Source organism: Bubalus kerabau, chromosome 2, assembly GCF_029407905.1.
Source record: "Bubalus kerabau isolate K-KA32 ecotype Philippines breed swamp buffalo chromosome 2, PCC_UOA_SB_1v2, whole genome shotgun sequence".
Lineage (NCBI taxonomy): Eukaryota > Metazoa > Chordata > Mammalia > Artiodactyla > Bovidae > Bubalus > Bubalus kerabau.
The window spans coordinates 128577000-128594978 of record NC_073625.1 but is presented as its reverse complement, the minus strand read 5'-3'; the positions used below and the strand labels follow the sequence as shown (position 1 = coordinate 128594978).

The 17979-nt window shown below is 40.3% G+C and overlaps 1 protein-coding gene across 17 annotated transcripts in view; it reads left to right on the top strand.

Moving 5' to 3' along the window:
- Positions 1-17979, top strand: part of VPS8 (VPS8 subunit of CORVET complex) — a 303545-nt gene that overhangs the window by 265668 nt on the left and 19898 nt on the right. For 14 of the 17 annotated variants that reach the window (XR_008710494.1, XR_008710495.1, XM_055568843.1 and 11 more), the window contains one exon: positions 202-255. The exons of 1 other annotated variant lie outside the window; for it this stretch is intronic. Coding sequence is in view for 14 of the 16 variants with exons in the window: in XM_055568843.1 (XP_055424818.1) it covers positions 202-255 (54 nt within the window). In the remaining 2 variants the exon portion in view is untranslated. Of the gene's footprint in view, positions 1-201; positions 256-1286; positions 1827-4649; positions 4686-17979 lie in introns of those variants that run through there. 2 more of the 17 variants (XM_055568852.1, XM_055568851.1) reach the window with 2 other exon arrangements.

Sequence of the window (17979 nt, the reverse complement as noted above, 5' to 3'; positions counted from 1 at the left end):
CAGAATTCTTGCCTGGAAAATTCCATGGGCAGAGGAGCTTTGGCAGGCTACAGTTCATGGGGCCTCAAAGAATTGGACATGACTGAGCATGCACACACACTACTATGCCACTTCCAGTTGAGTTATTTTGAGGGTGGGTCAAACAAAACTCAGCTGTAAATAAGAACATATCAAAAGGTTTGCCTTTTTCTTCCCCCCTAGGTAAAAATGTCCCCATCCTGTCATCTGTCCAAAGGGGATCCTGCTATTAAAAAGGTGAGTGAGTTTTAATGGAAGAAAGCCAACTTCCTCCTTCTGTGTATGTGTTCTCCTCTATTGAACAGTGTGCTCAAAATGAGTGATTTTTAATCATCTTAGTGCTGTCAAAGGTTCTTTCTGATTGGATGCCTTAAAAAGAGCTCACCAGAGCTCTTTGACTGTTCCAGAGAAGCCAGTTGGGGGGTTGAGTCTAGCATCAGTCTCCTGGCAACTAGGGACTTTCATTGTTCTAGAATTCCTGTGTGTGTACTATGTACCAAGTTGCTTCAGTTGTGTCTGACCCTTCACAGCCCTAGGGACTGTAGCCTGCCAGGTAGGTCTGTCCATGGGATTCTCCAGGACAGAGAGAGCAGGTTGTCATGCCCTCCTCCAGGAGATCTTCCTGACCCAAGGATCAAACCCACGTCTCTTATGTCTTGTGCATTGGCAGGAAGGTTCTTTACTACTAGCGCCAAATGGGCATCCTGGTATCAGTGAGAGATAGCAGATGAAAGATATTCTAAGGATGAAAGGTATATAGTTTTTCTTAACAATGTACCATCCCTCCAGGTGGCTGTTCCTAGAACAGACTAGTCTGAGGTATTAACATTTCAGCAGATATCAGCTAAGTAAGTCCTCATAAATACTCATAAGATAGAACTTCTATCTGTGCTATTTCACCCCTTGACTGTAAACTCTGTGGCACAGATAGAGTGTGTCTTTCAACCAAATAATTCTCAGATGATGCCAAGAGGACCACTAAAATCCTTTTCTTTATCCAGCTGTAGCAGTACAGTGGAAACATAGCCAAAAGATTGGCATTTTTGCTATGCTCTCTTTTTCTGTTTTTATTTCTCTGATAGTTGAAGTGTCCTGGTTGAAGGTTTGCTTTCCTTGTCCCCCCCTTTTTTAAACAATTTCACAGCATCCATGTTGGCAAAGGCTTGTATAATAGAACAAAAATAACAACTTGCTGTCCCTGTTGACTTAACAGCAGGTTCTAGCTTCAAGCATTGTGCCAAAAACAGGTCCCTTTTCTCTGCCTTCAGAATCCTCCAAGACTGCTTCAAAGGAAGAAAAAAAAAGAATAGAAGCAAAATATGTTATCTGAAAAGCCCTAGAACATGTTGCACATGAAGGCCTCTTTCACTCTTGTCAAGGCAGCAAAGGCAGGCAAGGCGGTGGTGCTGACTGCTGCCGCTCAGAGCCATCGCACTGTACCACGAGGAGCTGGAACGGGCATCCGCTGCTTAGTCCCACTCAGTAAACAAAGGAGGAAACTGGACTCTAGAGGGAAGATTTTTTGCCTCTCTCAAATGTTAACATGGAACACACTTCTAACACAGTAGTTAAAAACCCATGCTTTGGGTTCAGCCAGACTTGGATTCAAAGATCGACTCTTCCACTTCTCTATCTGAATAACCTCAAGTCAGCCTCCCTGTTTCCTTCTCTGTAAAAGGATAATGCTACCTCTCAGAATTTAAAGATTAAATGAGAAACGATTTAAGTGCCTGCCACTGTGCCTGACACATATCAAATACTCAGTAAATTATAACTGGCATTAAAACACAAGTCTCCCCCAACTCCTAGTCTAATGTCCTTTCACTTTGTTATGCTACTGATATTATTGTCCATTCAGCAAATATTTCTTTGTAGTAGATAATGAGCAAAGAAACAGACTACAGAGATGAGAAATAACATCCATGTTCTCAAGGACCTCAGCCATTAGCAGGTGCCCTGACAGTTACCTTGCAACTTGACACATGCCATGCAGGATGATGGGGTGCTTCCTTGTTTTGAAATTACTAACCTCATTTAGTACAACTCTTATATTCTTTAGGTACAGAGTCCAATTAAGAAACTTGAGAAATGGTTAGCTGCTCCCCTACAACCTTGTTACTAGATTATAATGAAAGCAAATCCAACCGTACTTAAAGACATTTATTAAATTAATATCTCGAAAACATTTTATCCAGACTATGAATACATATTTTGAATACCTTTTATTTTAGCAATGAGAGACCATTTCTACTATTTAACATTCTGATTATCAAGCCATTAATTTTACCAACGGAAAATTTTTCTGGTGTTTTCTGAGCTAATGAGCAAAGTCATAGGTGTTAGGTGTCCATATATGAACAGCTAAAAGGCTTTTAGGAGCCTCCTTTGGAAGTTCATGTGTTGCCGTCTCTGAAATGTGGATTCTTGGTTAGGGCCACTGACCACCCCTGACTTGAAGCCCTAACTTAACAGCATGTACTTAATATCTCACTGGTTACAGTGTTGAGAAAAACTTTAAAATGTACATCATAACAGGTGCTTCTCCCAGACTAAGAGAAGAGATCAGGGAAGGCTTCCCAGTGGAGGTAGAGCTTAATCCAGCCTGGAAACAAGGGAAAAGGTGGTATTGGCAGATACGGGTGAACACAACACATTTCAGGAAATGGGGACTGTTCTGCTTATCTTAAATATGGGAGCTTGCAGCAGCCCAGTGAAATAAACAAGAGTCAGGTGACAGAGCGCAGCCTGTGAAGTTTGCTTTTCATCTCAAGGATTAGTGCTCCCCTCAAACGTGAGGTTTGAGGCAGAAAGACCAATTAGAGGAAACAAAATCCTAAGCCTGTGCTATGCTAATGGAGTGAGGGGGTGAGGTAGATTCCAGTCTTAGCCTTTTTTGTCCCCCTACAATGGCACCCCACTCCAGTACTGTTGCCCGGAAAATCCCATGGATGGAGGAGCCTGGTGGGCTGCAGTCCATGGGGTCGCTAAGAGTCAGACACGACTGAGCGACTTGACTTTCACTTTCCACTTTCATGCATTGGAGAAGGAAATGGCAACCCACTCCAGTGTTCTTGCCTGGAGAATCCCAGGGATGGAGAAGCCTGGTGGGCTGCAGTCCATGGGGTCGCACAGAGTCGGACACGACTGAAGCGACTTGGCAGTGGCAGTGGCAGTACACCCTTTTGACACCCTAAGTCTTAAGTTAGGCGTCCTTCCTTTTTTGAGCTCTCAGAGTACCCTGAACTTGTGTCTACCAACATGCTTAACTGGCTGTGTTGACATTGCCTCTTTGCTTATATGTATCCCCGACTAGACCCTCCACCTCAGAGGGCAAGGCCCACAGCAGTTGTGTTTCTTGTTGTTCCTCTAAGTGTAGAACAGAGTATGCAGTTGCTCAGGAGTTGTTTCGTGGATGAGAGAGATGTAAGATTCCACAGACTTCATAGTTGTTTTGGGGGCTCAAGGGGGAAGAGGAAGTTTCTGCTGAATAACTCTAGAAAGAACCAGTGAAACATCATTGCTGTCCTGGGCTTGTGTTCCCAGCATGGTCAGCTCCTTACTGTTTGAGCTCAGTCAGCAACACTCTGAGCACGATCAGTGTGAGGCTCAGCGTTACTGAGCCTTGTTACTTCCCTAGTTCAGCGTGTGTATCTGTGTTTGTTTGTGCATATCTGTGTATCCTGGTTGTCATCTTGGATCTGCAGTCACTCTTCCCAAAGCTGCACTGACAGATGGGAGCACCAGCAGTATCTGTAGAACAGTGTGACTGCCAGAGTGACATGTGTAAGAAACACAAAAGAGCAGCAGTGTTCTTGATTTGAGCCAAAGCTTTTTTCTGTTGACCAGTAACCACAGAAGGTGTTTGGTGACTCTGCTGTCAGTGTTGGCCCTGCCAAGAGCCACATTCAAGTGCTGGGGAGCCGGGAGCCGTGTTGGCTCAGGGTGGGTATCTCATGGAGGAGTCATTCTATTCTGCTGCCGTGTCAGGACCTGGCAGATTCCATGAGCATTTCATATTTTAGAAATTCCTTTGGAAAGCTCTGGATTAGAAATACTTATCATGTGTAATAATTTATCTATAGTGCTTAAAATTTGTATACCATATTTTTTGTATATAAAATTTCTTCTTAATGTGCTCTGATGAGTTCAATAAAAAAAGTAGGAAGACACATATACTTTCCTAGGACTTCTGTATCTTGATTGTATCTTGATCTTGGATGACCAGAAATTTGAAAATTAGATACATTTTCCTTAGATAGAAATTGTCATAAAGTTCATTGCAATAAACTCCATAGCATAGATCAAGATTGGAGGTACTGTTGGTGTTTGAGGTGGATTAAAGAAGTATAGAGAGTTAGTGGAAGGCAGCATTAAAAACCTCTTAGCTATAATGCATCGTTTCTTCACTACGCTAGAAACACCAACCAGAACTTGTGTGGCAAAGTTGACTTTGCTGTTCACTCACTCAGTCGTGTCCAACTCTTTGCAACCTCATGGACTGCAGCACACCAGACTTCCCTGTCCTTCACTATCTCCCAGAGTTTGCTCAGACTCATGTCTGTTGAGTCGATGATGCCATCCAGCCACCTCATTCTTTGTTGCCCCCTTCTCCCATCTTCTGTCTTTCCCAGCATCAGGATCTTTTCCAATGAGTTGGCTCTTCGCATCCAGTGGACAAAGTATTGGAGCTTCAGCATCAATCATTCCAATGAATATTCAGAATGAACAATGGTATTGTTACATGCATAATAATCAGAGAAAGCAGTTTTGTCTTATTCTTGATTACAAAAGCGTGGTTACACTCTCTGAGCCATCCCTGTTTTAGACGAGCTTTCTCTGCTGTTGTGGAAGCATCAGGGGCCGGGTACTCTGGCTGGTGGAGCCCACTAGTTAGGGGTACATTCAGTGTTCTCTTCTTCCAGTTAGGGAGGAAACTGGGAGTGGCAGAGTGGGACGCCTTTCTAATAGTTCTGGGTACATTCAGCAGATATTCAATAAGCCTATAATGTGCCAGGCTCTTAACTACACAAGTTAATGGTGACTGAACTGGTGGATTTAATAGCCAAGCCTCCCAGAAATTGGTGCACAATTTCAAACGTAATATCAGAATTTAGAGCTGACTTTTTTTCTGAAACGTTCTGGTGAGGCAGAATTTTTATAGATGATTCCAAGTCTTGCCAGTCATGTCAGGAATGTAGATGACTGTATTTGCTCATGATTTTTATTAAATTATGGAGTGGGAAGTTTTGTTTTTTTTTTTTTAAGGAAAAAGCCTCATAGAACCACTGTTTCCATAGCAACAGGAAAAGCTGGCTGCTTTAACTGACCAGCCCAAGAATGATAGTTTCACAAAAGTCAAAGAAACACAAAAGGAGAACGTGCTGAGAGACAGATGCAACGGTTCCTAGCTGTTGTGTGATGATGGCTTAAATAAAAATTCATTTGCCTTTTTTATTTAATTGAAGTGCAGTTGATGTACGATATTATATAAGGTGTCGTTGTTGTTGAGCCACCAAGTCGTGTCCGACTCTTCACAACCCCATGGACTGTAGCACGCCAAGTTTCCCTGTCCCTCACCATCTCCCCCAGGTTCATGTCCATTGAATCGGTGATGCCAGCCAACTATCTCATCCTCTGCCACCCTCTTCTCCTTCTGCCTTCAGTCTTTCCCAGCATCAGAATCTTTTCCAATGAGTCAATAAGCGACAGGTATACAATATAGTGATTCGCAATTTTTAAAGGTTATAGTCCATTTATAGTTATTATAAAATATTGGCTATATTCCCTGTGTTGTACAATGTATCCTTGTAGCTTATTTTATATATAATGGTTTGTCCTTCCCACTCCCCTACCCTTATATTTCCTGTCCCCACTGGTAACCACTAGTTTGTTCTATCTGAGAGTCTGTTTCTTTTCTCTGAGACATTCACTAGTTTGTTGTATTTTTTAAATTCTGCATATAAGTGATACCATATACTATTTGTCTTTCTCTATCTGATTTATTTCACTTAGCATAATACCTTCCACATCCATGTATGTTGCTGCAAGTAGTAAAATTTCATTCTTTTTTTATGGCTGAGTAGAATTCCATTGTACATATATACATCTTTATTCTTTCATCTGTTGATAGATACTTAGGTTGCTTCCAGTTGTTTTGTTTTTTTTTTTTTTTTGTAATTGTAAATAATCCTTCTATGAATATTAGGGTGCATGTATCTTTTCAAATTAGTGTTTTGAGGGTTTTTTTGGATATATACCCAGGAGTGGAATTTCTGGATTATGTAGTAGTTTTATTTTTAGTTTAATAAGAAACCTCCATACTGTTTTCCACAGTGGCTGCACAATTGACATTCCCATCAGCAGCATACGAGGGTTCCCTTCTCTCTACATTGTTGCCAACATTTATTTTTTGTGTTTTTAATCCTGAGTTACATGAACTATTTATTTTGGATATTAACCTCTTATCAGTCATATCATTTGCAATTCCTTTTCTCATTCAGTAGGTTGTCTTGTTTGTTGATGGTTTCCTTCACTATGCAAAAGCTTTTAAATTTAATTAGGTCCTGTTTGTTTATTTTTCCTTCTGTCTCCATTACTCTAGGAAATGGATCTAATGGATGCAAAAAATACTGCCACAATTTATGTCAAAGAGTGTTCTTCCTGTGTCTTTCTCTAGGAGTTTTATGATTTTAGGTCTTACATTTAGGTCTTTAATTTGAGTTTATTTTTGTGTATGGTGTTACAGAATGTTCTAATTTCACGTGTAACTGTCCGTTTTTCCCCACACCACTTGAAGAGATTGTCCTTTCTCCATTGTATATTCTTGCATGCTTTGTTGTAGATTACTGACCATAAGTGCATGGATTTCTTTCTGAACTTTATTCTGTTCCATTGATCTGTGTGTTGGTTTTTGTGCCAGTACCATACTGTTCTGGTTGCTGTAACTTTGTAGTATAAGCTAAAGTCATTGGCCTTTTTGTGCCTCACCCTTAACTCTCCTGCAAAGGTGTGACTCCTCATGAACAACAAAGTGATAGCCCTTGTTGTATGCTGCCTCTTTCCTTAAAGTATTTGTCTTAGAAAAACTTAGATGCACATTATATCCAGATGTGACTTCCATGCCTCTATTGATTTAACAAACAGAGCAACCAGGGGATGTGATTTGATCTTTGTTTTTGCATAGACAGGATAGAAGATCTCAGCAGGCCAAAGGACCTCTTTACGCTGATGTGAAAAAGCTGAGGTGCAGTCACCTTCAGATATCTGGAGGGTGCTGATTTAGAAGTTAGAAGTGTTGTTTGTATTGGGTTGGCCAAAAATTTCGTTTAGGCTGAACTACTGGGTTGGCCAAAAATTTCTTTTGGGTTTCCTGAATGAAATTTTTGGCCAACCCAATTCAAAGAATGCTTCTGACTTCCAAATTCTTGGCCAACCCAGTAAGTAGTTCAGAGGACAGACGAGTACTTAAGGGTAAATACTGCGTAAATGATGATGCTGGTTTAGTATGAGAATTTTCTTACATTACCTATTACCAGAGGTGTGCAGGCAGTGGCAGCGTGTCTGTCTCTCAAAGCTTCTACAGATGGATTCTTGCTCTGGGTGAGAGGGTGGACTGGTTGATTTTTAGATCTTTTGGCAGGTTAAGATCTTATGAGTCTGTAGTTGCATTAAGCAAGTGGCATGCTCGTTAATATGCTGAATGATTTTAGTTAGACCCTAACACCTAGTCTGAATTAATAGAATATGTTGTCTATCAAGGAAAAACAAATTTGGACTTAGATAAAAAGAGACTTCATTCAAAAGAATTACTGCCATAAGGGGAGGGAGCTATTACAATAGAAGGGAGGAAGCTATTACCATAGGGGGAACATTTTGACCAAAGGATCTGCAAGGGTCTCAAAGATCAGGCAGAAAGGAAATTTCTTTTATAGAGGCAGGTAAACAAGTCTAGGAAGGACCAGATATGGGGGAGTAGGTGGCAGAATCAGACAGTGATCAAGAAATGTCTTTCCTTAATGTCAGCTGATTCTCAGATGGTATCATTAAGGAGAGGGCGTATGCTGGCTTGAGCAGAGGGTGGGTCAGAAGCTTGAAAGGGGAGAAGCCTAGCTAACATTTGGGCATCAGTTGGCAAGCATTTTGTTCTAGTCAATCAGTGAGGACAGGCACGTCAGCTAAGAATGGAAACTTGGTAGATGTGTGTCTGGCTTTGTCATATGTAAGCCTGAGGACTAGCTAGGTCTTCTCTGAGTCTTATGGGGAGGGGTGGTTCTTTCTGTTCTGGAAAACAGGTTAAGGGGAATTTCCTTATCTGACTGTTTCCAGGGGTTCATGGCTCAGGTAAAGTTTGACATGGTCGTGGATCTGACTGTTGCTGCCATGTTCTTTCCTATTCTTATTTATTTACTTAATGTGTTGTTGATTTACAGTGTTGTGTTAAATTTTTTTGTACCGCAGAGTGACTCAATTATATACATATATACATTCCTTTTCATTCTGGTTTATCCCAGGATATTCAGTGGAGTGCCCTGTGCTATATAATAGGACATTGTTTATCCATTCTGTATGTCATAGTTTGCGTCTACCAATCCCAGACTCCTAGTCTATCCCCCTTCTGCCCCTCTCCCCCTTGGCAGCCACAAGTCTGTTCTCTCTTTGAGTCTGTTTCTGTTTTGTAGATAGGCTCCTTTTTGCCATATTTTAGATTCCACATAAAAGTGATATCATATATTTGTCTTTCTGACTTCACTTAGTATGATGATTACTAATTGCATCCATGTTGTTGCAGATGGCATTATTTTGTTCTTTTTTATGGCTGAATAGTATTCCATTGTATATATGCACCACATCTTATTTATCCATTCATCTGTCAGTGGACATTTAGGTTGTTTCCGTGTCTTGGGTATTGTGAGTGGTGTTGCTGTGATCATATGGCTGCATCTTTTTTTTTTTAGTTTTATATTTTGAACTTACTTCTTTTATATTGGGGTATAGCTGACCAACAATGTTGTGATAGTTTAGGTGAACAGTGAAGAGCCTCAGCCATACATGTACATGTACCCATTCTCCTCAAACCCCCTCCCATTAAAGCTGCCACATAACACTGAACAGAGGCCCGTGTGCTGTACAGTAGGTCCTTGTTGGTTATCCATTTTACATATAGCAGTGTGTACGTGACCATCCCAAACTACCTAATTATCCCTTTCCTGGCAGCCGTAAGTTCGTTTTGTAAGTCTTTGAGTCTCTTTCTGTTTTGTTAAGTTCATTTGTATCATTTCTAAAAGGTATTGTTTTTCTACACTCTCTTTCTGCTATTTCATTGTTAGTGTAAAGAAATGCAACCAATTTCTGGATGTTAATCTTGTGCCCTGCTGTGTTGCTGAATTCATTTATCAGTTCTAGTAGTTTTTGTGTGGAGTCTCTAAGATTTTTTATATATAGTATCATTTCATCTGCAGACAGTGACAGTTCTACCTCCTCCTCCAATTTGAATATGAACAATTATATGTCAACAAATTTGACGACCTAGAAGAAATAGACAGCTTTCTAGAAACACACAGTCCATGAAAACTGAATAAAAAAGAAATAGATGATTTGAACAGACCAATCACTAGAAGTGAAATAGAATCTGTAATTTAAAAACAAACAACCAAAAAAAACTCCCTGCAAACTAAAGTTCAGAACCAGATAGCTTCACAGGCAAATTCTACCCAACATACAAAGAACTTTTACTGATCCTTCTCAGACTCTTCCAAAAGATTGAAGAGGAGGGAGCACTCCCAAAGCCACCATCACCCTAATACCAAAACCAAAGATACCACCAAAAAAGAAAATTACAGGCCAATACCTTTCATAGTGAATATAGATGCAAAAATTCACAGCAAAATTTTAGTTAGCCACATCTGTGATCTAAAGGTCATACACAGTGACCAAGTGGGATTCATCCCAAGTTCACAAGGATAGTTCAGCATATGCAAATTAATGTGATATACTACATTAACAAAAGAAAAGACAAGACCCACACAGTCATCTCAATAAATGCAAAAAACAAAACAAAACAAAAAAAAACCCATTGGACAGAATTCAACATCTTTTCATGATAAGTCTTACCAAAATGGATACAGAGGGAATGCATCTCAACTTATTAAAGGCTATTTATGACAAACCCACAGCCAATGTAATCCTCAACAGTGAAAAGCTGAAAGCGTTCCCACTAAAATCTGAAATAAGATAAGGATGCCCACTCTCAGTCCACTTCTGTTCAATACAGTATTGTAAGTCCTAGCCACAGCAATGAGACAAGAAAAAGATACCCAAATTGGAAGGGAAGAGGTAAACTGTATGTATAAACTGCACGTCACTATATGCAGATGACATGATATTATATATAGAAAACCTTCATTCTTTTCCATGATTATGACCTGAAGTCCGTGACCTGGGCTTTCTGAAACCTGCCTATTAGTCCTCAGGTAGAAAGAGAGAATGTCAGTGAAAAACAGTTACTAAGAAGGACAGCAGTGAGCATTTGTTTATGACACTAATCCTTCTCTACTATAATAGTATGTATCTTCTGGCTTGAAAAGTGAGACTAGCCAAGGGTCTCAGGGGATCTCAGAATTCTTACTCAGTGTGCAGATCCCATTCCTCACCCATTTCTTTTGCATTAAGTTAATATTTTCTAATGTAGCATTTTGATTAATGTGTTTTTTTTTAATTAATAAACTTTGTTAGAGCAGTTTCAGGTTTATGGAAAATATGCAGTTACCATATATCCCCTTACCCCAATTTTCCCTGTTATTAACCTCTAGCATTTCTGTGGTATATGTATTACACTTAATAAGCCACCATTATTATTAGCTAAAATCAAAAGTTTACACTACAGTCATATGTACAGTTTACATCACCTAATCATCATTCCCTCCCTCCCTGCAAGGTTCTGGCAGCTGCTGTGCTTTTTGTTTGTTTGTTTGTTTCTAACTGTCTACATAGTTTTTCTTTTCCAGAATGTCCTACTGTTGGACAGTGTGCAGCCTTTTCCTTCTCTAGGTTCTGTTTCTATAAATTGAACCGGAAGCACATTAACTTTTTTAGCAACCATTTGGTGAGGATGATTCAACTATGTTTGATAGCAAACTCCTGATTCTGTTCACACATGCTGCTGGTCCTGCCCTATGTAAATAAATCAGTTTCTAGAGTCAATACAGGGCTTTTCTTGCATTGTTTCAGTTTATAACCTTTGGGAGTCGTGTATTTTCATACCATGCATGTTGGCCTGTTTTATGTTTATCCAAGCCATGAATAAAATATTTGTACCGAACAAAGCCAGGAATAGAGCGTGTAGCTGATCATAAGACACCTAGTCATGTTTATTAGTCACCGTACTTTGGCAGTTGAAGGTTAATGGATGTAATTTTTCAGCTTCTTAATGTGACACCTTAATATTCTGCTTCTTAGTTATTAATAGTTGATACGATTGTTTCCACTGAGTAGAATCCAGTCATATGAAGTCATATACGTATGTGAGACCCCATCAGAGCCAGTGGTGTTTCTTTATTCTATCTTTGGTCCCCTCTCAGTATATGGAAGTATATAATAAGTAGTGCTTATCAAACAAGTAATGCCATCATGTCTACCATCTCCTTGGAATTTTGGACCCTACTGCAGCTCAGTATTGAGCAGCTTACAGAAGGGCCTTTCCCCTCCAACAGTATTCCTGATGAAGCTTTTCAGCCTTGCTAAAATACATGGCAGAGATCTTCTTTTCTCTTCAGCATGTGTGACAGCAGCCAACAGCTTATTGTTGTGCATTAAAAACAACTCAGTAGGCCATTCTTAATTGCACTCTGGAGTCTATGACCTTTACAAATAGGTGATATTTCAACAAACAGCAGAGCTTTGCAGTTTGAATTGCTTTAATGTACGTGATGTTCCTGAGTGGCTGATATACTGTTACCTAGAGTACAGCCTTCTGTCTGGACCACTGTCCCAAATCAGTTACTGTGTCACCCCTGAAAGCTCCCAGTCCTTTCATGGAATATCATAACACGGAATCGAGTATGTACAGCCAACAGTGAGAAATCTTTGGTTAAAGGAAGAGAAGATGAAGAGTGGGTATTTACTTAATATGGTGTGTTCTGTCTGACAGGTCACTGCTTTGGGACTTTTGTGGTTTTTGTTGTTTTCTATAATGGCACCCCACTCCAGTACTCTTGCCTGGAAAATCCCATGGACAGAGGAGCCTGGTAGGCTGCAGTCCATGGGGTCGCTAAGAGTCGGACACAACTGAGCGACTTCACTTTCACTTTTCACTTTCATGCACCGGACAAGGAAATGGCAACCCACTCCAGTGTTCTTGCCTGGAGAATCCCAGGGACGGGGGAGCCTGGTGGGCTGCCGTCTATGGGGTCACACAGAGTCGGACACGACTGAAGCAACTTAGCAGCAGCAGGATACATATACCACAGGCATTCTAATTGTGATTCTGTTTTGACATGAATACATTTTAGCCCCCGGGTTTTGTGGTGAAATAGCTGTTAATGGTAGCTATTATTCCAAACACAGCATTTTCTTAAATAAGAGACCCCACTCTAAATGGTTGTCACATAACTTTTTCCTTTATTGATTGATTCAGTTAAGGCTACCTTTTTATGGAACTACACAGGGCAATTCATATCTGTCTCCAGCAACTTCACTGCACTGTGCGAAAGAAAATGAAATTCTACAGAGATTTCTTTGCAGTCTTTAGGAAGAAGAAATTCTCTAATTCCCTTTGTTTTGCTTTTAGCTGTGAGAAGCCTTCTTCAGCAGTGCCAACCATCTCTTTCCCTACTCTTCCCATTTGCTTCAGGAGTGCTGTGGTTCCCCAGTCAGTGTACCTGTCTACTTCCAAGAATCTCGTCACTCACCCCACTGCCTCTGTCTCCTAGAGCTCCAGTGCCCCCTGCTCCACCCCTTCTATGCTGAGAAAACTTCAGTTGCTCCTTGGTGCTAACAAAGTTAAGTCTGAATAAGTTTAGATTGACAGTCTAGGCCATTGATGCATCACCAGTCCACACTTTGTCCTCATCTTCTCTTCTTTTCCTTCTTCTTCAACTAAAGGAAATTTCTCACTCTCTTAAGCATAATGAATCCCATGTCCACGTATTTGCTCTTCCTCTCCTTTCTGTAGTCTGGAATGTCCTTCCTTCCCTCCCCTCACAAGTGATGCCTTATTTTTAACCTCCAGCTCAAATTCTGCTTCATTCATTCAAAAAATATTTATCGAGTACCTTCTATACAACCAGGCACCAGTCTGTGTGCAAGGGGATCCTGCAGGGAACAAAGCCAAGTCTCTGCCTTCACAGAGCTCACATTCAGCTGACAGAGGGGAAATATTAAAGATATATTGTGTATTATATTCTGAAAAGGCTATGGAGGAAAAACACAATGAGGGAGATAAAAAGGAAGATTGCATTTTTAAATGGAGTAGTCACCGAAGGTTGATAGCTAACGTTTTCTACCTGAAAAAAGTTGAAGGTTCAGTCATGGGGCTTCCCTGATAGCTCGGTTGGTAAAGAATCTGCCTGCAGTGTGGGAGACCTGGGTTGGAAAGATTGGAGAAGGGAAAGGCTACCCACTCCAGTATTCTGGCCTGGAGAATTTCATGGGGTCACAAAAAGTCAGACACACCTGAGCGACTTTCACTTTCACTCATGTGAGCCTGAGTGGAAAGAGCATTCCAGTGAGAAGCAACAGCAGATGCAGTGGTCTGGATGCAGGAGAGTGCCGGTGTGACCTGGGAACAACACAGAGGCCACTCTGCCTGGGATACCGCGTTGTGGCTGTGGGGGCAAACATTTGGAGAGGTTTTCTTCCTCGATTTCTAGTTCACTGAGGAATCAGTTGAGAATATGAAGGAAGTAAGGAATGTTGAGAGTTTGGAGAGAGAGGAAAACCTGTACCATAGAGGCAGAGTGAATAGGCCAGGGAGATAATCAGGAAACCCACTTGCAGTTCATAATATTGAATTTAAATGTCTTTGACCTCTTCCTTTGAATTCTTACAGCAGTTGTTACTCATACTTCATTTGGTACTTGGCATAAACTACTGTCTATTGTTTTCAGTGTCTGGCCTAACTTTCTAACTTGTTATTTGTTGTGGCCTTTTTTTTTTTTTTTTTTTTTTTTAATATGTTATACCCCACCTGTCTCCTCAGCTGCTTTGAGGTAATTTTCAATATGCAAACAGCAGAAAAGGACAAAACTATGGAGAGTGTCAGAACAAAAAAATATACTTGAGTAGAATTTAGTAATAGCTGAAAAGCATTCGGAGAGGAGGAATCTTGAATGAAAAATTTTTAACCTCCACTATCTAAAACAGGGAGTCACAAAGAGTTGGACATGACCAAGAGACTGAACTGAATCTGAAACAGGACAGTTTGTTGAAATACAGTGAAACCCACCTTCTCATTGCCTCAATTGTTACCCCACACATCCACCTTGATTCCCAGGATAAAAGTTTTACATGTACCCAATATATTCAGTCAGTTCAGGTTGTTCAGTCGTGTCCGACTCTTTGCGACCCCATGGACTGCAGCATGCCAGGCTTCCCTGTCCATCACCAACTCCCAGAGCTTGCTCAAATTCATGTCCATCAAGATGGTGATGCCATCCAACCATCTCATCCTCTCTCGTCCCCTTCTCCTCCTCCCTTCAACCTTTCCCAGCATCAGGGTCTTTTCCAGTGAATCAGCTCTTCACATCAGGTGGCCTAAGTATTGGAGCTTCAGCTTCAGCATCAGTCCTTCCAATGAATATTCAGGACTGATTTCCTGTAGGATTGAATGGTCTGATCTCCTTGCAGTCCAAGGGACTCTCAAGAGTCTTCTCCAGCATCATAATTTGAAAGTATCAACTATTTGGCATTCACCCTTCTTTATGGTCCAGTTGTCACATCCATATATGACTACTGGAAAAATCATAGCTTTGACTATATGAGCCTTTGTCAGCAAAATGATGTCTCTGCTCTTTAATACCCTTTCTAGGTTTGTCTCTCACAACTTTCCTTCCAAGGAGCAAGCATCTTGAATTTCATGGCTGTAGTCACCATCTGCAGTGATTTTGCCACTTTTCCCACTTCTGTTTGCCCTGAAGTATTGGGACCAGATTCTTTGATCTTAGTTTTTTGAATGTTGAGTTTCCAGCCAGCTGTTTCTCTCTCCTCTTTCACCCTCATCAAAAGGTTCCTCTTTACTTTCTGTCATTAGAGTGGTATCTGCATATCTGAGATTGTTGATATGTCTCCCAGCAGTCTTGATTCCAGCTTGCGATTCATCCAGCCTGGCATTTTGCATGATGTACTCTGCATGTAAGTTGAATAAGCAGGGTGACAAAATACAGCCTTGATGTACTCCTTTCCCAGTTTTGAACCAGTCTGTTGTTCCATGTCTGGTTCTAACTGTTGTTTCTTGACCTGCATACAGGTTTTTCAGAAGACAGGTAAGGTGCTTTGGTATTCCCATCTCTTGAAGAATTTTCTACAGTTTATTGTGATCCACACAGTCAAAGGCTTTAAGGTAGTCAATGAAGCAGAAGTAGATGCTTTTCTGGAATTCCCTTGCTTTTTCTATGATCCAGCAGATGTTGGCAGTTTGATCTCTGGTTCCTCTGTCTTTTCTAAATCCAGCTTGTACATCTGGAAGTTCTTGGTTCATGTACTGTTGAAGCCTAGCTTGAAGGATTTTGAGCATTACCTTGCTAGCATGTGAAATGAGCACGGTAGTTTGAACATTCTTTGGCATTGCTCTTCTTTGGAATTGGAATGAAAACTGACCTTTTCCAGTCCTGTGGCCTCTGTTGAGTTTTCCAAATTTGCTGGCATATTGAGTGCTGCAGTTTAACAGCTTCATCTTTTAGGGTTTGAAATAACTCATCTGGAATTCCATCACCTCCACTAACTTTGTTTGTAGTAATGCTTCCTAAGGCCCACTTGACTTCACATTCCAGGATGTCTGGCTCTAGGTGAGTGATCACACCATTGTGGTTGTCTGGGTCATTAAGACCTTTTTCATATAGTTCTGTGTATTCTTGCCACCTCTTCTTAGTATCTTCTGCTTCTGTTAGGCCCATACTGTTTCTGTCCTTTATTGTGCCCATCTTTGCATGAAACGTTCCCTTGGTATCTCTGTAATTCTCTTGAAGAGATCTCTAGTCGTTCCCATTCTATTGTTTTCCTCTATTTCTTTGCCTTATTCACTTAGGACAACTTTCTTATCTCTCCTTGCTATTCTTTGGAACTCTGCATTCAGATGGCTATATCATTCCTTTTCTCCTTTGCCTTTCCCTTCTCTTTTCTCAGTTATTTGTAAAGCCTCCTCAGACAGCCGTTTACCTTGTTGAATTTCTTTTTCTCAGGAATGGTTTTGATCACTGCCTCCTGTACAGTGTTACAAACCTCCATCCATAGTTCTTTAGGCACTCTATCAGATCGAATCTATTTGTCACTTCCACTGTATAATCATAAATGACTTGATTTGGGTCATACTAGATACATTACTGTTGTGGATTTCTGATTTAATTCTGTTGAGGTCAAAGAACATACACTGTATGATATAAATCTTTGAAAAGTCATTGAGACTTTTTTATGGCCAAGCATATAGTTTCTCAGTGTGAACATTATTCATGTGAACACTCATGTGAATTCATGTGAACATTATTCAGTGAACATTATTCATTCAAAAGTGTAATGTACAGTTGATGGGTATAATTCTTATAAATTTCAATTAAGTGAAAACAGTCGTTAGTGCTCTTTATATCTTCTGTATGCTTACTGATTTTTTTTGTCTAGTTATCTTATTATTGATAATTACTGAAGAGTGTTAAAAGTCTCCAACTATAATTGTTGATTTATCTGTCTCCTTTTCCTTTTTCTTTTTTTGATTTATCTGTATTTTGCTTTCCTATTCCTTTTTCCTTGTTTTCTTTGGGACTGTTTGGATATTTTTTAGTATTTTGGTTGATTCTTCTGTTGTTATCTTTTTGCTGGTTGCTGTAGGAATTACAGACTACATGTTTACATTATTGCAATCTGATTAGAGTTAATATTTTACTACTTAACACAAAATATAGGAACCTTGCAATCCTAGAAATTCATTTACTAATCTCCCATCATTTAATTCTTTTTATGGTTTCCATTTCTCTAGTGAGGTTCTCTTGTATATTGAGTTGTTAGGGCTATCCTTTCCTTTAAATCTTTAAGCATATTTATATGTTTTAAATTCCTTGTCTGCTAACCCAGTATTTGTCATCTCTAAGTCTGTTTCTATCAACTTCTTTCCCAGTTAGAAGTTACATTGTCCTGTTCCACATATCTGGAAACTTTTGATTCTATCCTCATCATTGTGGATGATGTGCTATCATCTGGATTTTGTTGTCTTCCTTTAGAGACTTTTGAGTTTTGTTCTGATAGGTTATTAATTTACTGTTAAATCAGCTACATATTTTTGAGGCTTGTTTTTAACCTTTGTTTGGCCAGGTCTAGAATATCCCTGATCCTAATACATGGCTGCTTTTTTTTTGGTCTCAGTGGACACCCAGGTGTTTATCAAGGCCTTTTCACCTTAGAAGTTAGTATCCCATGTCTTCCAGCACTCCGTACCCTCCAGAAGCTCCATTTATCTCACAGCTGTTGAGAGCTGCTCCCCAGCAGTTTTTCTCTGACAGGCCTCTGGAGCTTGCCTGCATATGTGCAGCTGAGTAATCGGTCAGAAGCTTCACTTAACTTTACTTTGTGCTTAGTCCTGTCCGACTCTTGGTGACCCTCTGCTTAAGGGGACTCCTATATAGAATCCTAGAGCTCCTTCTCAGTTCAGCTTCCTCCTTTTCAAAATTCTACCCATTTCCCAGCCCCAGACTCCTGTCTCTAGTTTTTCAACTCAGCAAGACTGCCGCTTTCCCCTTGGCCTCTCCTTCCCTGTGCTGCAGT